The sequence below is a fragment of the Dipodomys spectabilis genome, unplaced genomic scaffold (genome assembly GCF_019054845.1).
Source record: "Dipodomys spectabilis isolate Male_0828 unplaced genomic scaffold, ASM1905484v1 ptg000234l, whole genome shotgun sequence".
NCBI lineage: Eukaryota > Metazoa > Chordata > Mammalia > Rodentia > Heteromyidae > Dipodomys > Dipodomys spectabilis.
This window is the reverse complement of record NW_024870911.1, coordinates 6,848,994-6,875,066: the sequence shown is the minus strand read 5'-3', so window position 1 is coordinate 6,875,066 and position 26,073 is coordinate 6,848,994. Positions and strand designations below refer to the sequence as shown.

At 37.8% G+C, this 26,073-nt stretch overlaps 1 protein-coding gene across 2 annotated transcripts in view; it reads left to right on the top strand.

Annotated features, from left to right (window-relative positions):
* Positions 1-8,808: 8,808 nt before the first annotated feature.
* Positions 8,809-26,073, top strand: part of Tph2 (tryptophan hydroxylase 2) — a 95,401-nt gene continuing 78,136 nt past the window's right edge. The window contains exons 1-5 of one of the 2 annotated variants that reach the window (XM_042698928.1): positions 8,809-8,913; positions 11,291-11,443; positions 14,265-14,448; positions 14,558-14,658; positions 19,162-19,229. In XM_042698928.1, the coding sequence (XP_042554862.1) occupies positions 8,809-8,913; positions 11,291-11,443; positions 14,265-14,448; positions 14,558-14,658; positions 19,162-19,229 (611 nt within the window). Of the gene's footprint in view, positions 8,918-11,276; positions 11,444-14,264; positions 14,449-14,557; positions 14,659-19,161; positions 19,230-26,073 lie in introns of both variants that reach the window. The other variant, XM_042698927.1, reaches the window with a different exon arrangement.

Sequence of the window (26,073 nt, the reverse complement as noted above, 5' to 3'; positions counted from 1 at the left end):
GATATCTTTCTGTGATAAAAAAAAACAATAAAAAGAATGAATTCTGGTAAGCTTAGCTGTGATCAATGAGCAATGGATTTTGAGTCAGCTTTTTTTAATTAAAAAGATTACTGACCTCAGTGATGGAGTTTTGCTATGAGAGTTGGAAATAGATATTTCCAACACCAAACTAATCTGCTTGAAGGCACAAGACCCAGGTAGTAGACCATTTTAAAAACAAATACAGCAGTGTTTATAGATTGCATTAAAGGTTATATGGTCTTATTGTACAGGGACTAGAATCTTTTCTGTAGTTCACAGATTGCAAAGCAAATTGTTTTCCAGTGTGGAGCCATGACAGCGCTTCTGAGTGCCCAGCATTTGAACTACATACAGTGGTCATTGCCTGTGGGACACGTGGAGTATAGGCCAAAAAAATTTGGGTACACACTTTTGCCAGTCAAGTATTAAATTATCTAGTGTATTTGTAGTTAGTAGCATTTAATCCAAAAAGATGATATAAAATAAAATTACCCAGTTAGAGTGAAGTTAACCCAAAGAGATGATATAAAAGAAAATTATTCAGTTAATGAGTGAAGTTAAGTACTTGTATTTTTGTACTCTTAAAGGAAAGAATAATGTTATTAGTTCCCCTTCCTTGTAGAGAAAGAAAATTTAAGATATGTTTGTTTACATCTGTCAGGATATAAAATAAATCTGAAAATAAATTGACTAACTTGTTTAATTTAAGCTTCTGATTAGCTTTGAAACATATTTATTCTGTTTTAGCTTCCCAGGATTCTTTATTAGGTTAGTAGATGCAAATGAAGAGAAACCTACTTCATGGTTCTCACTAGTTTCTTCATATCTTACTGCTTTCTAAACTCGTTTTGGGCTTTATTTAATGTGAATCATACTAAAGTTTTATTGACTGGTAAAGAAAGAAGAGAGAAAAGAATCTATTGATACAACTTCATAAATTCCAGCATATGGAGTTTGGTGGGCTGTTTCAGTGTTTCATTTCTTTAGGGAAGGGATCTAAGGAATAGTAATGTAGACAATGCAGAATCCTGGAGCCACCACTCAGAATTGATTCCTTTTCCTAACTTGTTCCTTTTGACCCCAGCAGGACTAGAATGGGCCCATTCCAGACATAAGAATACATCCTCCATTAAAACAAACCCCAAAAAGGAGAAACACCTGTAGAAAAGCTCTTCGCTCTTAGCCCTGTCCAACTCCCCAATACCAATAGTGAAAGCCAATGTGAAGTTAGTGAGGGAGAGATGTGGGATGAGAACGTGGACACATCTGAAAGGGAAACACCAGTGTTTGGGGAGGGATTCAGTAAAAAGCCTGACTTACTTTTTCTTGAAAAACTTGTCTTCTTGGTTTTAAGCCAGTATTCCAGTCTACTACATTTGTGTTGTAAACTTTTTTTGATTACCCACATGTTGAAGACAATAAGAAGGGATGAACTTTAAAGCATACACCAACCTAATAGTTTGCTTGCATCTCCTCCCCCCATTGATACTCACTTCTGCAATTTATAATGTATTTTGGGTTCCTCAGCAAAAATTACTCAATATTACTAGCATCTACTCTTAATCTAACTTAACTACATGGTACACTAAAATAAATTATAACTTTTGTCTATAGTTTAAAACTATATAATTTATCAAGAGGAAGTAAGATTGCAGTGACACACTTATGACTAACCCAGACTTCTATGTAATGCCATTTTATTTGCAAGGTGTTCACAAAACATTATATACATAGCTAATGAAGTTACTTAAAACCTACACAAGTGGACTTAAAAAAACGCAACAATGCAAAGGGGAGATCAAAAATTCATTTGAGGCATTAGAAAATCCCACTCTCCTGACCCTGGGTGAAGTCTTTTTTTTTTTTGCAGTTTATGAAAAGAATTTTTATTACTTTACTATATACCCTATTGGTGAATACACGAGATTGTATTTCTTCAAATGGAAAATAAAGAGCAGGATGATTCTCTCTCTCTCTCTCTCTCTGATTCTTCTTAGAACCTTGATATCGTCTGTCTTTTGGAGGATTCACTTTCTTACGATGTCTGTGATACTGTCCATGAGGATACCAGCAATGCTTAGTAGTAAAGAACATTTTGCTAAGTTGTTTTATCATAGGCCCTTGTTCAAGAGGTTGATTTTTTTCTCCCAATCTGGTTTTCAGCACTTGATTGTGTGTTTCTTCATTATTATGTACAGGATCTGATCGAGGGATGGGTTTAGTGTGTTCATGTGGGATGTCCACAGAAGGGTGGTAACATACTATTGTCCTGCTATCAGAGGTCAAAGCAAGCTCCACTTCGCAATTATACTCATCTGGAAGAGAATAGGTGGATTTATAACAAACACAAGATAAAGCTCCATCACGGAACCTGCCATTTTGCTTTCCTGAGTGAAGTCTTTTTTTTTTTTTGCCAGTCATGGGGCCTGAGCTCTGGGCCTGGGCGCTGTCCATCAGCTCTTCAGCTCAAGGCTAGCACTCTACCACTTGAGCCACAGCGCCACTTCTGGCTTTTTCTGCTTATGTGGTGCTGAGAAATCGAACCCAGAGCCTCATGCATGCAAGGCAAGCACTCTACCACTGAGCCACCTTCCCAGCCCCTGAGTGAAGTCTTTATAGAATTGTTGGTCATATTCAATAAGTGCCATACTGTGTTCCTATGAAAATTTGTGAATGTTCATTCACTTCTATCCATATTGTAAATGGCTAGTGTTTACGACACCCAGAAATGTACTCATTCCTGTCATCGCTCTTACATATTGTTTTGAGGGGAAAATATAAGCAAAGATAAAGTGAAGTTGATCTGTGAATGGAGACTGTATTGACCATTCAGATATATAGATAATATAATCTGAAACTAAATCAAGAAAGGCAATTTGGTAACAATGCTACTGAAGTAACCTAATAATCCAAACCAGCAGCCTATATCCTTAATCATCAATTTGTTCCCTAATAAAATGCACATTGTCTTACACTGTGTTTTCTCACACCACAAACATGCCTGATGCAGACATGTCTAGATTTTTAGTTTAGGGTACTTTTTCTGATTATTTGCTATATTGGCCAATAAGGCGGGTCTGAGACACAGATTTTATTAATTGTCAAAATATGAAATATTTAGAGTTGTGTCTTTTGTGTTTTTTAAAGCAACAAAGGAAGGATAGAATATTTAAGGTAAGACTACTTAAGCCCATGTGAAGAAGATAAAACTAAAGTTCAGCGGAGAGTGAGTTTATGTTAGAATGAGACAGTGGTTCAGATGAAACCGGAATGCATGATTCAAATTTATGATCAAATGGCCTTAGAGGTAAAATAAAGGGTGCCCTAAGGCTGTAGCAGCAACATGGTATGGTTGGGAAAGAAAAACAGCTTTAAGCTTGTGTTAATGGCAATGTCTGTTTGGTTGCTGTGGTATAATGGTAGCATTTGTTGATGTTTTATCATTCCAGTAACATTAAAATTTTTATGTACTTCATTTACCCCTCATAAGTGAAGTAGGCAGCCCCTACCAATGGTTTATTTATAGTGTGTGTGTGTAATTAATGGTTTTGTAATAAGGTCATATACACATGATTTCCATAGGATTTGTTATGTGAAAACTGTCCCTTCTTTCTCTCTTCCATTTTTCTCTGCAGTGGCAAGACTTCTGACTTTCATCTCGTTATTTTGTTGTTTGCTTCCCTGTCTCTCAAAGTCTTTGTTCAGATTCCCTAAAGAGAACCTTTTATATGGCTTGAGGGTGAATTCCTGGCTGTTCATCTTCTGAGACCTGGAACATTCAATAATTGATATTATCTAATTTTAATCATTGCCTCCTATATTTTCAACTAGACCTGATGCTTTTTTAGTACAGAGGCCTTTGTTTGATCCTTTCTAGAGAGTAACCTGTATTTATCTACCTGTGAGGCAGGAGAGGAAGAAGGGGAGTTGGTTTGGTTATCTAGAATAGAGAAGGTATAAGTCATGTGTCATAAAATTCACTTTTAATTTGTACAATTTGGTGAGGTTTAATGTATTCACGCAGTTGTACAACTATCCCCAATATTTGATCTTAGAAATTTTTCATCAATCTTAAACCGTATATCAATAATCCCTCTCTACTCCTGTCCTCTTGGTAGTCCCTGCCAACACATGTGCTTTCTCCCCCCCCCCCCCCGCCCCAGTATTGGGGATTGAACTTGGACCTACGCAAGCACACTACCATTTGAAGCATGCTCCCAGTTCTGCTTTTTTTTTTTTTGCTAGTTATTTTTAGATGGAGTCTGGTAATTTTTTTATTTTTGGCCTGGGATGGCCTTGAACCTCAATCCTCTAGATCTCAGCCTCCCAAGTGATAGTAAGGATTGCAGGCATGGGTCACCAGTATCTGGACTACCAATCTACTTTCTGTTTCTCTCTCTTTTTTCTTTCTTTACATCTTCTAGACCTTTTTATAGAACTAAAACCATATAATACATGGAAAGTTTTTTGTGACTTTCACTTGTAATATTTTCAAGGTGGCTTCTCCAACATTGTAGTATGTATCAGTATTTCTTTTTTCTTGTATTTCTTTTTTTTATAATGGCAAATAATACTTCATTGACAGCATTCAGCACTTTGTCTTTTCACCAGGTGAACATTTGAGTTATTTCCATTTTTTCACATATGAATAATACTACATTAGATGGTACCCTTTTTGTGTGGATAGCACTTTTGATTTTTCTGGTGGTATATACCTAGGAACAAAATTGCTGAACCCTATGCTAACTTTGTTTTATTATTTTGAGAACTATCTAATATGTTTTCAAAGCAACTGTGTTCTTTTCCATATAGTAACCAAGAACCCTCAAATTGTTTTTCCAAAGTGACTGCACCATTTTATAATACCACCAGTATTGTAAGATGGCTCCAAATTTTCTGTTGCTTCACTAATACGTGTCATTATCTGTATTTCTATTTTAGTTATCCTAGTGGATCTGAAGTGGTATATCATTGTGTTTTGCTTGAATATTTCAATCAAAATTGTTTGATTATCATCATCACCAAATTGATGAATGATGTAAAGCATTATTTTTGTTCCACATGCATTTTGATTGTATCTTTGGGGAAATGTTTATCTAAACCTTTTACCCATTGAAAAATTGTCTCTTTTTTTTCCTTCTCATTGATCAGTTGCAAGAACTCTTCATTCTATGTTTTTCTATGACTCACGGGATTTACAAATATTTTGTTCTGCAATGTGGGATGTCTTTTTCATTTTCTTGAAGGTGTCCTTTGAACTACAGTTTCAAATTTTTTTAATGAAGTACTATTTGTTTGTTTTCTTTGAATCTTTATGCTCTGGGTATGACCTGTAAGAATTGCCTAACTCAACAATACAAAGATTTATTATGTTTTCTAAGAGTGCTATAGTTTTTGCTCTGACATTTGTGTCATCTATGATCCATTTTGACTTAACCTTTGTTTGTGATGTGAGGTAGAAGTCCACTTCATTCTTGTGCATGTGTAAATCCAAAGGTGTTCCAGAACCATTTAATTAAAAAACAATTATTTCTCCTATTGAAGTGTCTTGGGGTGTTTAATTTATATATATATATATATATATATATATATATATATATATCATAAGTGTAAGGGTTATTTCTAGATGATCAGTTCTCTTCCATTTACCTGTATGCCTATCTTTATGAAGTACTACTCTCTTCTTGATTACAATAACTTATTAGTTTTGCAATTGTCTAACTGCTTGGTAGGCTGGAACTATTGTTTTTCAGTCTTCTCTGTCTACTTCCATGCCCAGAGGTATTGAATATTTAGGGTATTCTTTGGTGTAAAGTGAGTTGCCTTTTAATCCTCTTTATTGGTAGTTTGGCTTTTTTTTTTTTTAAATGTCTGCTGTCTTTGATAATCCTTTCATCTCTCTCTAAAGCTGCAAGATTTTTGTTGCTGTTGTTTCCCAAGATGCTTTAGTAGGATTTTAGAAGGAACAAAAGTAGTTAAAACTTTAATACCATCAATAAATATCTTAAATAAATGTCTTTAAGTATTTTTTCTGCTTCCATATTGAAACAAGGACATTGTCCTATGGACTTTAACCCCCTTAATCTCTGGTTCTTTACATTGCGTATTTTATGCTATTGCTTTAATTCAGATTATCACCTCCTGGCTACATTATTCCAAATTTAGTGATTTCAGTCTTCTGGCTTTAAGTCTACACCTAAAATGCTACTTTTCTAAAATGTTAACATGTTTATGTAATTGCCCTGCATAAAGCCTTTGCAGTTGTTGACCTTTGCCTACAGAAAAAAGATGATAAAATCTGTACAACGTTTATCATAATCTGGGTCCTTCTTTCTTCCTTAATCATACTTTACTGGACAAACTTGCCCTGCACCTGTACTCCATCACTGCTAAGCAAGAACAATTCTATATATATTTAAAATATGTTCTCTCTATCCTAAACTATCTCCTAACTATTCCCATTTCTTTATGTAACTAAGAAAACTCACTTTGTGATATTCCGTTTAGGCCTCCTTCCAGAAGCCTCTCCTCAGTATTTCAAGGTAGTGCTGAACACTACAGTATTTCTTGTTTCACCTAGTTATTTGTAAATAATTGTTTCTTCCCACTTGACTATAATATCCTTGAGGGAAGGCACTGTATCTCATTTACCTTTACATTGCTAGCATTCAGTGTCAATACTTAACACAAATGGAGTGTTTAACAAATTTTGTTGTGTTACACATCTTCCCAAACTGGTACAGCTAACATACCTTAGTTATGGTCTATAGAGCCTACTTCTGTTAATGTGTTTTTCCTTGTTACAATACTAATGAAACTGTAAATGCAATGTTAAGTCCACAGATTCTAAAGGCAGACTGTCTGAATTTAAATACTGCTTTGGCCACCCTTTTCTTTAATTGTATAAACCTTTGCAACTTTTCTAAGCTTTTCTTGCCTCAGTTGATCTATTATATAAAAAAGAAACAGCAATAATCTTTGTATGTGGTGGGGTGGGAAGTCCTGGGGCTTGAAGTCAGGGCCTAGGTACTGTCCCTGGGCTTTTTTCTTCTCAAGGCTTGCACTGTACTCTACAGCCACAGTTCCACTTCTGACTCTTTGCTAGTTAATTTGAGATAAAAGTCTCACTGACTTTCTTTCCTGGGCTGGTTTCAAACTCCAATCTTCAGATCTCAGCCTCCTGAGTAGTAAGGCTTATAGGTGTGAGCCACCCATACCTGACTAGGAGTGATTAATGTTCTTGTGATGTATGATCATATTTTGACTTATAACAATACATAGAAAGTACATAGAAGTTGGCAAATACTAAGTTCTTAGCAGTTTTAGCTGTTTTTATCATTACTTCAACTTATTTAAACTTGCCTTTCCTATTAGCTGATCATAACTGATTATTAGAAGAAAATAAGCTACAGGAATATATCCAGAATTGGAACAGATAATAATATATGATCCAAAGATTCTGGAAACAATTAAAATCCTATTAATATTAGCTTATCTACTCTGGTTTTGAAGAATTTTCCTCTTTTTTTTTTTTGGTCACGGGGCTTGCACTCTAGGCCTGGGCACTGTCTCTGAGCAATTCATCTCAAGGCTAGAGCTGTACCACATGAGCCACAGTGCCACTTCTGGCCTTTTCTGTTTATGTGGTGCTGAGGAATCGAACCAAGGGCCTATGAATGCAAGGCAAACACTCTACCGCTGAGCCACCTTCCCGACCCCCTAATTTTCCTCTTTAAAAAATTAGTTTTCAACGGCAAGCTGAGCCACTACCAGAGTTTGTTTACTTTTCCAATTAAACAAGAATAATTGGTTAGCAGTTTTCCATTCATCAAAAGACTGGTAATGTTTTCCTATTGTTTACTCAAGTTTGAATAATAAGAACATCAATCTAAGCATATAAGATTGGTATATTTGATCTTGGTGTAAGTGCAGATGAAAAAATTCAGTGGCCATAAAAAGCATAAGGAATAATATATGCTTATGTACTGAATATTAAATAAACATGAATATTTATTAACATATATAAATATATATTCATTTAGCCTCTCTATTTTCCACTTAGTGAAAATTATTCTAGAGTTAGTATCTGGGCTGTATCTATATGTTCCTTTCATGTCCTTTGAAATAGTATTGTCCAAACAATGGTCTGCATGGAAAAATCACAGGATTCAGAAATAGCACCTTTTATAAAAGTAGTATATATATATATGCACACAATTTGTTCACATGCAATAATAACACATCAGATCAGAAAAACATATCACATAAGGGTTTAGGAGTGATGATCTTTCCGAAACTATTTTCTTTCTTTTAGAAAGAAAGAAAAACATTTGGATTTATAGTTACCTAAATATTGAGGCTAACTTTCCTGTAGCAGGCTTGAACGATGAGTTAACATTAGAGGACAGATACTTTCTTGTATAAATAACACCCTCATATGTATTGTTCCTCACCACCTCCTCCCAAGTGGCTACTCGACCTAAGAAACAAAACAAAACAAAATCTCATCATGAGCACAGATAACCCCAGGCTTCAGATCTGTAATCTGGCTGTGGCCATCAGCAACCAGAAATGAGTTTCTTTCTAATCAGCTTTCCATCAGTCCCCAGTCACTCATATAAAGGAGCCTAGGGAGAGGAAGATTCACATTGCTCCTCAGCACCGGGTTGTGGACAGCGCCCCAAGCAGGCTAGAGAATCAGGCCTCTTTTCCTCTGTCTCCCTGCCAGCACTGCTTCTGTGCCTCTGGTCCCCCCTGCTGCTGAGAAAGAAAGTTACACTGGGATCCATGCAACCAGCAATGATGATGTTTTCCAGTAAATACTGGGCAAGGAGGGGGTTTTCCCTGGATTCAGCAGTGCCTGAAGAGCACCAGCTACTTGACAACTTAACAGTGAGTACCTGACTTGGTCTATGGTCTTCTGGGTACCTGACATGATCTATGGTCTTCTGGGTTATGTGGACCACTGGTATAGAGTAAGCACACACATCCTCCTTTATAATCTTGTTCCCTCATTATCCTTCTGTCTGCTTCTGCTGGCCATTTAGTAAAGTAAGTGTAGGGATGACTATGTGCAAAAGTTTCTTTCCTCAGAGTAAAATGTGAAGTTACTGAACACAAAGAACAAGAATTTATATAAATGTAACCAAAATAGAAGTATTGAATTTTCAATTTTCCATTTATTATAAGGAAGATTGGACAAATGAATTAAGTAGATTTTTGTGGTTTCCACAAGATCATGATGTCTCCTATACCCCACCCCCAAGTCTACAAAGACCTATCGTTAAACACAAAATGAATATTTTGTATTGTTGGCTATAGATAAGTGTTTCGGAATAAAAAATGATCAGCTCCTTCCAAGTATAGTTCTGTGTGGCTGTACTTTCTTATTAATCAATTAACTATTCTCTATAAAAACTTGGATGTTTTAAGATAATATTATACTTCAGTATTAAAAGGGAGTTTTATATTGAAAATATTAGAAAAATAAAAACAGTATCTATAAGACTTTAGACCCTAATTTGAGTACTAGTAATGGGATTTAATAAAAACAATAGTTTTTATTTCGCTACTCTGAAATTAGAATGTATTTAGGTTCTTAATCATTAAAAATGTTAAATGACATTTCACTACTATACTATGAGCGTTTACTAATTCCCATTTTGTCACAGAAAAATTTGTTTTAACATCATAGCTCCAAGTGTGTGCCAGAGGGTTACATTGTACTGACATATTATTACTGCTAAAGTGTTGAAAAGTAATCACAGAACTTGTGAAGACTATTTAAATCAATTTGCAAAAACAAAACCAAAATGTAAATAGGTTTCCCCATATTTAAATATCATGAATATCTAGATGCAATATTGCACTGGAAGTTTGAAGTCATAATGAACTGCTAGAAGGAAAACAAAGAAAACTCAGAGTTATTGTTAATATATGACCCTTTTATATTAAAATGCTGATTAAATATATGGGTTCTGTGTGTTTGTGATGAGGAGAAGGCAGATAGTGAGAGTACATTTGAGCTTTTAATGACTAAACATAATGTCAAATGTCAATGTCTGCATTAACTTCTTCTCGCCCTCAAGTCATAAATAATAAAGTAGCCATTTTTATTACATATAAATCTAGTTAGTGTGGAAATGTGCAAAAATAAAGCCTACAGAGAAATCCAAGGAAGACAATAATAAATCACTAGTCACTAGGTTCCATACCCAGTGTACATTGCTCAATTTCACCAGGACGTAATAGATTAGTGTGATTATAGTGTATTTCCATTTGCTAGGGAGATAGTTTTCTACCCAACTCTGCATTTGCATATGAAGAATACAGAACAGACCATCATAATTTTGCATTGTATGTCAAGTGACCATTTTAAAAGATTTTACATTTCTGACAATGTGATCTAAGTTGTTAAAAACAGCCAATGTTATCTTTAGCCAGTGGGACTGGTAGTTATCACCCAGTTTCAGCCTGCTCCCAATAATGAGTTAGTTGGTTTTCTTCCTTCCTTTTCTTTTCCTTTTTTTGTGGCTGAATTTTAACAGTCACATATATATTCCTATAATATATATATTATAGGATATAATATTCCTATAAAGTTGAATTGAGCTGAACACACTCCTCCGGGGTGAAGTTCTCAATACAGAGGTAGATTTGTGTTACAATTCATGTCACCAGTGTGGACCTAATTGCAGAATGTAAGTTTATCTATTTCAGGACACATTATGGCCAGTTTCATAATGAAATAAAGACTTTATGTTAAAAATTGAATTGTAATATACTCTCATCAAAAATACATGTTTGCTATTATATTTGTTTTGTTTAATCAAGCTAAAATATGAGGTTTCTTGCTGTAAAATAAACTTACAAAGAAAGGCAGGGATTGTTCATATAAGATAGTTTATATTTAATGATGGCCAGATTTTGTGTGTGTGAGAGTGTGTGTGTGTGTGTGTGTGTGTGTGTGTGTGTGGCCACGAAAGTGAAGCACACCTATCTTCTTTAAATCTCAATCATTAGATGGTCTTTTAAAGTACTGGAAATCAGTATCTTACAGTAAATTAGACCAATATTTAGGACTGAAAGCTATAAGCACCAGGACAATCTCAGCTTGAGTTTGTGTGGTTAGTGGGACTTCTAGCGTGTGAAGGAAGGAACAGCTGAGGAAATGTGTAATTATGAAAACTGTGGAATCCTAACTCTGTGTGTGTGTGTTTGTGTGTGTGTGTGTGTGTGTGTGTGTGTGTGTGTGTGTACTTTCTTAAAGGCAAATAAAGCTAACTCGAACAGAAACGATGACAAGACAGGAAACAAAGGAAGCAGCCAAAGCAACACTGCTCCGGAGAGTGGCAGAACAGCAGTTGTATTCTCCTTGAAGAATGAAGCTGGGGGGTTGGTGAAAGCTCTGAGGCTCTTTCAGGTGAGTGCAAGGTGTCATTACATAACCTTAAACAACTCTGCCTGGCTACAGACCTGACATATATAAAGCGTTACTGAATCAAACTTCATGAGGTCTGCCAAATCATGTAATAAGCAGATCCACAGGAACTGTGATTTATTAATGGGGAATTAACCACTCAGGAATGCTGCAGACTGTGGCCAGATGAGAAGGTCTATAAAACTGTGAGCCTCACACTTGAAAATGAAAACACAAAAATGCCAAACAGGCATAAATATCAAGAGCCAGTAGCTTCCTTTGATTTGCTAAAACTGGAATTGTACCGGTGTCATAAGAGCATATTCATTACATTAAGTGGGACACATGAGCATAGGAATGTGTTATTCTCTTCAGCTTCATTGTTTCAAGAACATTATGTGTGTTTTGCCAAGATGAATTACTCTCATATATGAGCTAGGGCTAGCACTCCCGTTATCTTATAGAAATGTAGTTATATATTCCCAGGTTTAAATCTGTGGTTTTAACCCTCAAAAAAGGAAAGTACCCTGTTAGTGGATGGGGCACCAAAGTCCAGAAGGGCTGTTGCCTTCTTATGAATCTACACGGACAGCTCCTTTGACTTTTTTGTTTGTTTGTTTTGGTGCCAGTCCTGTTGCTCAACTCAGGGCCTGGGCTTTGTCCCTGAGCTTTTTTTGTTCAAGGCTAGCACTTTTCACTTGAGCCACAGGTCCACTTCTGGCTTTTTTGATAGTTAATTGGAGAAAAGAATCTCAGATTTTCCTGCCCAGACTACCTTTGAACCATGATCCTCAGATCTCAGCCTCCTAGGTAGCTAGAATTACAGGTGTGAGCGATCACCACCCAGCTCTTTCCACTTTTAATGAATACGTTCTCTTACAAATCATTTTGTTTGGGGGTACTGTTGTCTTGAGCTGTAAGACAAGGGGCCCAGTTTTGCATGGTGCCTTGGACAGCTGTGAAGTACATAGGTAGTTGTAAGTGCAATTAGAGGATTTGCATTTGTATTCTCCTGGTTTGGCTAATGACCAGCTACTTCCTGGGATCCATGTTTTTATTTGTTAAGTTGCAATCATAATTCCTGCTTAACTGGATCATTGGGATAAAATAATATGAGCAAAAGTGCTCATACAGATTTGAGGCATTATTATGATACCGTGATGATAATTATAGAATGGGAATTAGCAGCCTAATATTTCCTTGTTTTCTTTGACCTCGAAAGGATCAGGTACCATAAACAGTGGTAATGGAAATCTGGCGTAGTATTTTACATGTAATTATTTCATCTAGGGCTGTGTCCATTCAGTGCCCAAAGGCGAGCCAATTCAATTAGACAGCTGGGTGCAGTGGAAAACTCCCTAGAGAAAGAATTTGCAGCTCTGAATTTTCCATTGGCCATCAGTTAGTCATGACCCTTTAGCTAAACGACTTAATTCATCTGGACCTCAGTTTCCCAGTCTAAAAACGCTTCAATCAAAGAACATTAAAAGCCCAAAGTGATACAATATTTGGGAAGTCTCATGAAACTTAATATTTATTATATGTTCATTATCAGCCAATCTAGAAAACACATTGTATGGGTTAGTAAAAACAGAAATAGAACATTTCGTTTCCTGGTCACAATGCTTCTTTACACAGGAGAGGATGCAGTTTGATTTGATCCTATTCTGACATTGAAAACTACTTATACTGATCCTGTGTTGAAAACCCTGAGGTTGATGAATTGTATCAGAAATTGTGCTGGTAATCACAGTGTACCATCTGCAGCCATAGGGAGGGACCAGCTTATGTGGGGCAGGACAGGGTTAAACTTAGTCCTCAATTAATTTAAGAAAAAGGAAAAATTAGTTACTGAAGATATTTTAACCTGATATATGTATATGTATATATTCTTCAGTATTTGTGATTATATTCAGGGCCTTGTACTTGTTAGGAAAGCACTCTATTATTTGAGCCACAACCCTAAGTTCTAAACTTGATTTTAAACACTGTTACCCTTCACCTTGGAATTGCTCATTGTAGGAGATTCTGAGATCCATCCCACTTAGGTAGTTGTACAACCTATCCTTGGAAGAAGAGAAAGGTACCAAAAAAGAATGACACCTAAATGGTCCTACTTAAGGTTGTTTCAATACATTTTATCTTTCATTTTGCCTCCTCTTTGTGCCCTAAGTTATTTGTTTTCCTCTTGCCTTCAGAGATTCATTCTTGGCTGCTTTTCTTGATTATTTTCTTTTCCTACACTGTACTGGATTATGCTTTAGCCTGTATCATACTACCATCCCAATTTCTACTTCCTATTCCTATCATTTAGGTGATTTTTTTTTTGTGAAAAAATATTTATTTTTAAAATATTTCAAAAAGGAGATTTATATCATTATAAAATCAAGACTCTGCATCTTAATTATATTTTCAGAAACACATAAAATTATAATCTTGGGACTAGATTATAAAAATTTTGTATACAAATATACAAAATTCCCCTCCCCCAAAATAATCATGTACCACCAGTGGGACATGGGACATGGGAAATGAGGATGCTTTTATGCATCCTACATTCTATCTTGCCCTTTACCTATCTTTATGTACTCTTCTTTTTTTTTTTTTAGTGAGTCAGAACACCCTACATAGAGATATTACTACTCACTTTTCTTGTTAATAGAAGTTGGAAACATTTTCACAATAGTCAATCCAAGATTAGAGAGATTGTCTTTTCCTCTTTGGTGGTATTTGACACTTCGTTGTTTGAGAATTGAACAACAAAAAAAGCATTTTTAAAATTGTGACCTGATATGATTTAGAGATACTGCTTATGCTTCTGTAGGAAAAACACATCAACATGGTTCATATCGAATCCAGGAGGTCACGGCGAAGGAGTTCTGAGGTTGAAATCTTCGTGGACTGTGAGTGTGGCAAAGCAGAATTCAATGAACTCATTCAGTTGCTGAAATTTCAGTCTACCATTGTGACGCTGAATCCCCCAGAGAACATTTGGACAGAGGAAGAAGGCAAGGGCAGATTTTTGCTTGTCGGGTGATTTTGCAATCTGACAACTGTTGCAAAGGGAAAAATGCAATCTGTGAGCTAATATTTTGCTCCTCGCTGTGTTTTCAACAGACCTAGAAGATGTGCCTTGGTTTCCCCAGAAGATCTCTGAGTTAGACAAATGCTCACACAGAGTTCTTATGTATGGCACTGAGCTTGATGCCGACCACCCAGTAAGTGTCTTATCAAATCCATTTTACACGCGCTCTTTCAGATCCGCCCACAGTGCCAGGCCATGTACCATGTTCTATACTGTAATTTTTATTGTAGAATCATTTATTATTTTTATCTCATGACTGAGAGCAGACTTTCAAATGATTAAGCTTCCCTGTGCACATGTGGTGGCGGGAAGCAGGTTAAAAAGATGGTGTTTTCACATGGCATTTATTTTTTTTAAAAAGGGTTGGATAGAGGAGGAGAGGCTACACTCTGGAGAATATTTCTGTGGAATTAGACAGCTTGAAATACACCTGTAGATGGTAACCCTTGGAAAAACCATGCACTGAAATTGATCACCCCTATGGGAAACTAGGAAGGACTAGGCATGATGGGGGTCAGTGAGAGAATAAAATTCTTCTTGCCATTTTCCTTGACTAGAGGAAGTTAGGAGTAAAGTAATGTGACTGGCTCCGGCCTCAATGGAAAGGCAGAGGCTTTTAAAATAAGGCTGTGATGGAAGATGTATGTCTTCCCGCATCTACTCTGAATCTATCTACTGCTGTTCTCCCCTATACTCCAATAAAAATGACCATCTTTAAAGAAATACGATACTTGGGTAAGCATTTCCCATTATTTTCCTCCTCCCCTCTTTACACAAGAGACCTGAAACTTCTGTATGGTCAGAATGAAGTATAGTTGATAGTCTGAGAGAAGTAAGCAATGCATCCATTCATTACAGGTATTTTTTCTTCCCTAGTGCCCCTTGTCTAAAATCAGGCAGATAAAAAAGTGAAACCCAGGCAGATCAGGCATGCTTACAGGAATGCTTTGTTTTATGAGGCTAATAGTTTTCCAATATGCTTGCTATTTAAATGAAAGAAGTTTGGGGATCTGATAGTATCACTGCCTTCTGCAGTGTCTCTAAGTGTGATCATAAGTCTAATGGTGATGTCATTTGGGAATTTGCTTTAACTAGTCCACCAGGTAGTTTGAGAAACACTATTTGAAAGAAACTATGATAATATCAATGCTAAGGAAATTGTCAATCAAAGCAGTCATTTGGCATAATATACCAAGTCAAACCAATTCAAATATCAAGCAAATAGCCTGACAGACTCAATTTAGCTGCATTACTTTTTTTTTTAAAAGCTGAAGTCTTGCAAAAAAACTATATTATATTTTCCAGCATCACTGAAAATTTCAGGATATTCCACAGTAAATCACATATTAGTCTCCCAATCATCAGAAAAACTTTCAACAGTGTCTTTAATAATTCTCCATTTGATTGGAGGAAAAAGTTGAGCCATTTCAATGGAACAGACACAGGAGCCACTGACCTTGCTGTGAAAAAAATGTATTCCAATACCAAGCGTATTTTCCTATGCTTAATTTTATTCCATTACTCCTAATTACATCCACTTTATGATACCTTCTCTTATTTTCTGTGTAGCCACTTGAAATAATTGAAAGTACTTAGCAATCCCCTACATCGCTTGTCATTTTTTAAACCCACGTTTATTTCTTTTTATAAGCACTCTAAATGGTCATTATGCAAAATTTGATATTGGTAAGTTGATGTTTTTTAAGCTTTTACTTGATGAAGATGGGGAAGAGTGTCTAAGAATCTTTTCATGCCTGAGAAAAAAAAAGTTTTAGGATAGTTCAAAAGGGGCTCAGAATATATGTCATACTACTGCGGCTCCCAAGAAAGCATAGCCGTATACACACTAGAGGATGACAGCCATTTAATGGACAAAGGAACTCATCTGGGAGATTGTTTCAAATCTAGAAAGTGACGCTACAGGGCTTGAGATTCTGAATTTCTATTGAGTTCCCAGTCCAGGCTCACACTAGATAATACGAAGACCACAGGATCTAGACTGTGAAGCATCTTTCAAAGTATAATTCAGTCTTTCCTAAGGTGCTTTTCAAAATGTAATATCGTAGAGCTCACCTGGAGCCTACTGAATCTTCACTTTTGGGGGACAGACCCTAGAATTTGCTTATACAAAGATATACAGAAGATTCTGGTGTGATAACTAATGTCTCAGTTCAGTGAGTCTCAGCCCCAGCTTTCCATTCAGAACATCTGTGAGGAATTAAAAACAATACTGATGCCAAGTCCTCACCCTAGATAGCTTAAATCAGAACCTCTGGGATACAGCCAGCTTTGGAGTAGCAGTCAAAGCTCTGCAGGTGAATCGAGTATTCGGGCTTTACTCTTTCAAATGGCTACTTGAGTGTCTTTGCAATGAGCTAGGCATGTCACTCCTCTGGATGTGTTTTCAGTTCAGTTTGATGTCAGTTGAGGAAAGGGTAGTCAATTTGTGCAGCAGACACTCTCTGGGTGTTGGGTTGCAAGAGTTTATAAATAAATATACAGGATACCTAGTTAAAATAAAAACATTTGCTGTTCAGCTGAAATTGGAATTAAACTTGGTGTCCTGTATTTTATTTGGTAGCCATGTCTCTGGCTTTGGTTCAGAATGGATGGCCAAGGAATGCGGTGATTCTGTAATCACTGGTGCAGTGAGCATCCCTTCCTTTGCCAGTCTGTGGTTCAATCCAGGAAGCTCTGGATGGCCCACAACATTTGGGTAATCACTGCCACTCTAGGCTAATGAGGCATGATGAGTAAATCTCTCTTGTTTCCCTGGAAAAGGTGCAGGTGTTTGCTAAGAAGGCACAGTGGAGATTCTTCTGGAAGCACAGTAGATTATGTTGCTGTAACCATGGTGTCTGGTCTGTCAGGAACCAGGGACTCTTTTCATGGGACTCTTTCCCTTTTATCATAACCTACTTTCTTTGTGCATACTGAAGGTGCTTGGGAATCTTCAGTTTTCTCCCTTCAGGGAGCCTGGTTTTACTAGGGAATGTAGCAACATTCACTTTCTAGTGTGCCCCTGTCTACCTTCTACAGCAGGGGGCCTTTCATAGGTCACAGATCCATTTGTGAATGTGCTAACTATGCTCATAAAATTTTCTCTGTACCATGTTAGGATTTCACAAGCCAGCACATGAACCTCAGTCCAAAAAATGTTTTTCCCCAATTCATAGCATAAGAAAGAGTGTGTTGCTGGGCACAGCACTTCATTTCAACAGGGTCTTAGGGTGATCTGAGGGTCTTTTTCATCTTTCCCCATCCTTAGTAATTCTCTTATTATTCCTGAAAGAGAGGTCATTCTCCATTTCTGTCCTGCAGAGAGTCTCCTGAAGATTCCTGGGTTGAGGCTCATTCTTCTTCAGCCAGACAAATGAAAATGGATGATTTTTCTAGTTTTTGGGTACCTTTTGAACAACCCCCTCCCCCAACTTGCAGAAAGATTCACATTGCTACAAAGGTAGTATAGGCCTTTGTGGGTCTCATCCCTTCTCCTCCATTCTCCCAGGGCCTTGCATTTGCCAGGCTACTGCTCCATTTCTTAAATTACATCCCCAGCCCATCTATTTTCATGTTTTGTTTCTGAGATAGGGTGTCAGGAACTTTGCCTGGGCTGGCCTCTAACTTGAAATCCTCCTGTTTCCACCTCACGAGTAGGAGTAGCTATTACAAGTGCTTTGTTTATTCCTCCTCATTTGGTCTAGAATCCCATGTTCCCTGTGGCTTATCTGGCATCTATTGTCAGTGGTCACTGCTTTCTGGTCATCCATGAGGTCTTTAGAGGTAAGAAGTTAAATGAAAACAGTTCCTCCAGGGGTTCTGTTAGCATGAAGAGACAATCCCAGAAAGAATCAATTGTGTGGAAGTATGGGAAGGAGGGAAAAGGAGAAAATTGAGAAGGGGAGAGATGGTTGACTAAATGAGGAAGTCCTCTTTGAAGGAATCCACTTGATTGAAACAAATGCCAGACAGGGTGTTTAAATTCTCAACTGGATGATGCTAGATGAAAACCTTGAAGTTGGCTAAGACATGTTAAATTTGTAGTCACTCAGATGGAATGGAGTTAACTTTTTCCCCTGTGCATGCACCTCTTATTAGTTTTGCACTCTGTGGCTGAAGTCATAAAATTCAGAAAAATCTCATTAATTCCACATTAATTTGGGGATTTGATGAATATTTGGAATGATGGGTTTTAAGTAAATGGTACATTCATTAATTATTTACACAAAGCAATTAAAATTGGGTTAACTTACTCAATAACCATGTTAGAGAGACTTGTTTTAATTAATTGGCTAAGATTAACTTGTGATTGAGATCAATTACACGTAAATGATACTTAAAAACCAAAAGATATTGTTCAAAATATTAATTTGCTTAACTAAGCCCTTCTGCTTACTTAGTGGAAAGGTAAACTCTAGCCTCAATTCCCACATATCCTAAATTAGTAGAGCCAAATTGAACGAGGTTTTACTGTAAGCACAATTTGCTTTTGCCTGTGTCATCAAGGCGGTCATCTGAGGATAAGATTTACATTTGAATTGAACACTCAATAAACACCACAGTGATTTTCTCTTAGGCCTTCTGCAGCTAATTTTTCGGCACTCTGTTAAATAACTTAATCTCTTTTCTGTTTAAGGGATTTAAGGACAATATCTATCGACAGAGAAGGAAGTATTTTGTGGATGTGGCCATGGGTTATAAATAGTAAGTACCTGTATAACTCTTTCTTGTCACTGGCTAGTTAGGAAAAACACATGCTGTGTTAAACAGGCCTATCTTCTCTTCACTGTAACTTTTGCAGAAGGCAGACTTGAACCATTTTAAGCCCTCACCAACGCCATAGGCTTTAGATGCCAGCATTGATGGTTGACATCTATGTATAATTGTAAAATAATGAGACCTGTGGGCAGCTTGCCAAGTACTACATTTACACCATTGTGTTTTCAGCTCCATTAAGGCAAGGAGCCATTTTTGTACATGCTATAAAGCTCAGAAACTGTACTTTAATTTTACTTTTGACTTGACTTTTCACTAACTCCTTTTAGTGTCCAGATTGCCTAATGAAAGTAGAAGATTCAGGGGGTCACTTCAGCAGCCGTAGTAGGAAAGAAATGCATTTGCTTTACATGGAAAGGGAAACATCCTATAAATTGAAAGGGTGATAGGCCCTCAGCACAGGGTTAGAGTGAAAGTAGAGAATGCCATTTTGGGGGAGTGAAGAATGCTGTGTGCTGATGGATGACGGTGACAGGACAGTTTCTGTTTGGCCATGATGTAGTATGTTAACTGCAGGCCATTTCTGGAAAAATAGACATATCAAATGTGAGACTTCTGTCAATACTACTTTTACTGGGATTACGTACAGACCAGCTCTTTCCTTTTTCTGTTTAGTTACATGACATTTATCCTCAGAATAAAATGTAAATCCTGGTAGGGAAAGAATTCTTTCTTACTTTAGTTGAGACTAGAAGAGAAGTTTGAACTGACAAGCAAAGTTGTCACTGGTGAGAATTTAGGAAGTGATATATGTCATAGAGAATATCAGTGTTGGCTTTTTTTCCCCAGAATGGTAACACCCAAGTATTTAAAATTTAGTCAGATAATTTCATAGCTCATTGGGCTAATATTTACTCATGCCAAGCTTCCCTTAATATCTAGATGTTTTTCTCTTCTTCTTCCCAAGACCCAAGCAGCCTTCATTCTTTTTCCATCATGCTTATAAAACCATGTTTCTGAAAAGCAGAACCCATAGGCTTTACCACATGTGTCTACTCTGTTCCAAGCAATACTTGTGACTTCCTACCTCTTACCATGTCAGCACACACGAAGTGTGCCCTGGCCTAAGCACAACCTGACCCTCATGTGCCCTATGATTCTCAGCAGCTCCACTCACCACGCTCCCACTTCCCAGAGTGTCCTACTCAGCCAAGAGAGGACCCTCGGGGCTGGTCTGGCTTGCATGCTTCTTTCTTTCTTCTGAATAGCTAGGATTATAGGTGTGAGCCACTGGCTCTTGGCTGTCATTTTTTAAATTTATTTTTTATTAAAGAAACATACATAGAGGAGAAGAAAGGATGGTAAGGAGGATGGAGGATCAAGTTGTCCAAGTATTAAAAAGCATTTACCCTTACCACCTTCCTATACCTGAACAGTGAGATGGAGTTGTGGTGTCTATGGAGGAAAAATGCAGAACTTGCAGCTGGGAACTGGTAGAAATATTATGGTGCATAGTGAAGAGTTAGGTAGAACAAGGGCATCTGGAGATGCGGTCTCCTTCTGGAGAGCCAGAGAGTGTTAAGACCCAAGAACTGACTGTTTAGGAGATGGAGGTAAGCAGCTTCCAACTCATCATTTTACAGTGATTATTTTACAGCAACAACTCTCAAAGGACTCACAAACCCTTCCTGTTTTCATGAGCGCTGAGGAGGCCAAACTATACCCCAGGGCTGTTGGGTAGATGTAGGATCAAAACAAGAGTGGACTGAAATCTAGGGACTTTACAAGTTGTTTCTTGGACTACTCAGAACAGACTAGGCAGAAAAACAAAGTGCTCAGAAATTGAGAGCACTGGAGCCAGAAAATCTGGGTTGGAGTGCTGACTCTGCTGTTTATTACCTGGGTGATTGTGACTGTGCTTCAGCTTCTTCATCTGTGAGTGTCTAATGCAGGGCCTATTTCTTTAACAGTAGTAAAGATTTAGAAAAAGAGAACGAAGTGCTGTGCTTAGCACTGTACCTGGCACGTGATCACACTCAAAAGTATCATCATTACTGTTTACCCACCAGGCTGTCTCCTGTTTCCAGTTGACCTATTTCTTTTCCTTTCAAGCTATGTTAATGCCATTGCCTGGGCTGTCATGTTAGCATAAACGGTAGCTTAAATGTCCCTGGAAGTAAGACTTGCAGGAAATTCCTTACCTATTAGCAGACTGTTGAGTAAACTGATGCTTTTGATCCTGACCAACATCTCTCATCATGAATTTCATGTAAAAGCAATCAGATTCTCATATTTATAGGGATGCAAGAAATTGCCAAAATAACAGTTGTAAATTGGGAGCAACTTGTGGATGGAGGGAATGAGGAAGGTGTCTCCCAGGAGTAGGTAAAGCAGGAAAACACAAACCTAAGACTTGTAGGAAGTAGAGGAACTTTTCTGCTCCTTCCTTCATAGGTCTCACACTGTCATGGGTGAAGATTCTCTGAGCATGAGTTTGAGGATGGTTAAGGGATAGCCAGATATGTCTGTGTGCACACACATGTGTGTGCATGTTTGTGTACATGCATGTGTGCTGGCAAGCCCAATTTTTTTTTAAAGAGGAAAGGTATTTGAGTCTGTGGACAGTTGGCAAGCCCACTTTTGAGGTCCTGAACTTGCTGTTGTGCTGCTGGGAGAGGGGCACAGTTACTAACAAACTCCACATGGGCTTTGCCCATGGTATCCAGTTTGCCATTCAGCAAGCAAGATTTCTTTTTGGTTTACAGAAAGTAAAGATGCAATTGGAGGTTGAATTAGGTATTTTTCTAGTGCTGATGGCTTTGTAAGTATACAAAGTAGAAAGCTGTTAATACATACCATATGTATTTAAAATAAGCTCACCTAGTGTACTTTGACCAGATTTTCCAGACCAGCATTGAAACTGCTGGTCTGAGGTACAGACTACAGTCTACTAAATTGAAGTAGACTGAAAGAGTCCAGAATGTTCAGTCCCAATGCTGACAAAATTGGGACCATTCTGGGGCTAGGGAGAATGGAGACATATTTTTAAGCGAGACAACGTTTAAATCAGACAGAAGGAGTAAGTGGTACCTACTCAGGACAAATAGGTATATCAGCTCAATTAAATCATCCTGCATACACACTGACTGAGCTGCATAAATATATGTGATTAAAGTCTATTGATATTAAATAAAAGTAAAGTTAGGCACCATCTGACACGGGAGAAAACTCAATTTCCTGTTGATAATTAGTTAAGACTTCCTGGGCCAAGAAGAAGTCAGAAATACAAGATTAGAAACAGAAAAAGATGGAGTACAGAGCTTTTGAAGTTGCAGGAGACATTGGCAGGATGGAGTCTGAGGTGTCTAAAGGTAAAAAGAAGGGAGAGAAATGAAATACAGAATAATATATATTGAAACTGCAGCCAAGAAGCCCTCTGGGGGATTCATGTTGAATACTATATTTTCTATGATAGTCTTGAAAGGATAAAACAGGGGGAAAGAATCAACACAGGCGGAGAAAAATGAAAAAATTCCATTCTATGATGAAAAAACAGCAGGCTCAAAGTCTGTAATATGGTGAACTCGAAAGAGGCGAGGGAACGGGAAAGCGTGAGCACGCTGAGAGCCACCAGTAGACGCCACTCAAGGCGAGTTTCTGATTGACAGCGCAGCTGAGAAACAGGATTGATTGCCCAGAGGCCCACAGCTGCCCACAGACTTGACTGCGCTGGGTGGCACACGTGTAGAGAAGGCCTAATTGCCTTACCAATAATAGCATAGGAAACATTCATTAGTGCAAATAGGATCTTCCTAGAAGACTTGAGAATAAACACTGCATTCGGAGGGCATTGTTTCCGAAATCATCCCCGAGAGAATGTCTAACATGTGCCTCACACACCCTGGCTTCCCCCTCAAATAAGAGAAATCTTAGTATAAACAGATATAAAAAAGTGCCCCATGATTCGTTAATGTGATGTGCACACAGACTTGCATTTCAGAGGAAATGGAAGCGCATGGGGGGCCGATGGCATGTGGAGGAGGAGAAAATTATGACTGTGATGTTGTTAGCACTTAGGTTTGTCTGAAACTATCCAGTTTTCTGTCACTGGCACCGTCTTAATATTAACCTGAGCTGATTTCATAATGGCTAGATTGTTGCAGGGGGCAGGTGGATGGGTAGAGTCAGTAAAAATTGACTAGAAATAAACAGATTTTCTTCTGGGGCTAGTATAATGATTATTCTTCAAACCACACGCATGCATATTTAATTTCATTCTAGTTTTGGTGGTAGTTATAGCAATCCATTTTATTCTCCCTGAAAGAGGCCTCGAGCTCTGACTTTAATTATGCTACTCTTGTTTGCGTAAATTGATTTTGAATATTAACTGTGATTATGTTTTGTTATGAATGCATTTTCTTCTAGTTGAAATTAAGGTGCACATGAAGCTCATGATCCTCTCATGGGTCTTTGAGTGAGTTAATCCCCTCCCCACTCCCACCCCAGCCAGGAATCAGAAATGTAGATGAGCAAATGAAAATGTTAAACAAATAAAAAATTTGACCTAAATTAAGATAGGAAATTTCTCTGATTTGCCAAGAAAACCCACTTGATTCCAAAGTTAGGGATCTAAGTATATATATATATATTTTTACATATCTCAGTTTCAGTTTTCTCCTCTGAAAAAAATGAAGATAGAGACTTCTCCTTTACTGATCTCCTGAGAGTCTTGATTAATTAATTAATTAATTAGAGGGCACTTTACTACTTGAGCAATGTGTCCATGCCTCCTTTAGATACTTTAAGTATCTAAATGGCATTCTAAATGAATTTCTACATGAAATAACAATGTGCTTCATTGTCCTTTTCAAAACAATAACCAAGGAATCTAGACTGAAGACATAGGTTTACTCACACCTCTCACCAGCTTGGAGGACTTTGGTTGCATTCTCCACTTCTCAATGGGGCAGAACTTGGATCCTCACTGCCTGGGGTGAACTCTAGTTTTACTGTCCACCAATGGAGCGATTTGGGAAAATTATTTGCGACTTCTGGGCCTCAGCCTCCCTATCTTTTTTTTTTGGGGGTCCGGTCGTGGGACCTGAACTCTGGACCTGGGCGCTGTCCCTCAGCAATTTAGCTCAAGGCTAGCGCTCTACCACTTGAGCCACAGCACCACTTCCGGCTTTTTTCTTTTTGCTTATGTGGTGCTGAGGAATCGAACCCAGGGCCTCAGGCATGCAAGGCAAGCACTCTACCACTGAGCCAACTTCCCAGCCCATCAGCCTCCCTATCTTTGAAATGAGGATAACTCTACTATGTCATAGGACTGTCATGAGAATCAGATGAACTAATTTACTATCTGCACTTAGAAACATTGTAGGTAGTGCTATATAAATATTTGCTATTGTTCTAAGGTCCCATTTTCTTTTTTTAAATTTAATTTTATTTTTTTATTGTGAAAATACTGTACAGAGGGGCTACAATTACATGGGCAAGATAATGAGTACATTTCTTATCAAGCGTTGCAGGCTCCTCCTCTGTTTCCCCTTCCCATCCCTTCCCATCCTCCTTCCGTCCCACCACCCAATCCTCCCCCCCCCCCCACGCACCACCAAAGTTGTAAAGTTCGTTTTCGACACAATGACTTGTACATCTTGTTGTTGCAATGGGTCCACCTGTATCCCTATTTAAACAATTTGTTTTTCCCCTTCTCCTCCACAAATTATACTGACATCAAATACAGTGAAAGCAGGGGTTATACCATGGGGGAGGGACATACAAAGCAACAAAGAAATAATCTTATAAATGTGTTAGAAACAATCGTATGAAAGAAAAAAAATTTGAATACATATCTTAGGGTTCATTATCTGACCTTTTCTGCTTGACTCAGACATATACTAGATATTGCAAATAAGGAAAACCATGGGACCTATATTTCTTTGGGCCTGGCTTACTTCACTTAATATAATTTTTTCCAAGCCTTTCCATTTCCTAACAAATGGGGCAATGTCATTCTCAACCTCCCAAGCCATAAAAGAAATGCAAATCAAAACAACATTGAGATACCACCTCACTCCAGTTAGAATGGCTAAAATCAAGAACTCTAATAGCAACAGATGCTGGAGGGGATGTGGCCAGAAGGGAACCTTCCTGCATTGTTGGTGGGAGTGTAAACTTGTTCAACCACTTTGGAAAGCAGAATGGAGGTTTCTTAAAAGACTCCATATAGAGCTCCCCTATGACCCAGCAATCCCACTTTTGGGCATTTACCCAAATGCTTACAAACAAGACCACACTAAAGCTACCAGCACGACTATGTTTATTGCAGCATTATTTACTATAGCTAAGATATGGAACCAATCCAGATGCCCTTCAGTAGATGAATGGATCAAGAGAATGTGGTATATCTACACAATGGAATTCTATGCCTCCATCAGAAAGAATGACATTGCCCCATTTGTTAAGGTACCATTTTCTCACTTGAAATAATCTGTGCCTTTTGTCTGCCTTCATGCTTCATATCATTTTTCTTTTAATTGTTTATTCTTTGGTTTCCCAGTGTCTCTAGTCTCTTACGCTAAGGCTTACTTCAAGCCTTAACTTAAATGCTTTCTTGTGGTGGGTGTGAATGCATTACCTGCAGAGCTGGTCCCCGCAAGAGCAGAGGTCGTACAGTATCACTGAACCTGTGGCTGAATATATAGGCTTTGGGGATAGACAGAGCAGGGTCTGAATTCCTACCCACTACTTACAAGCACTGTGGCCTTGAGTAACCTACTCTCCCTGTCTCATCCATTTTTGTTTATTACTTTTTAATACATGTCAATTT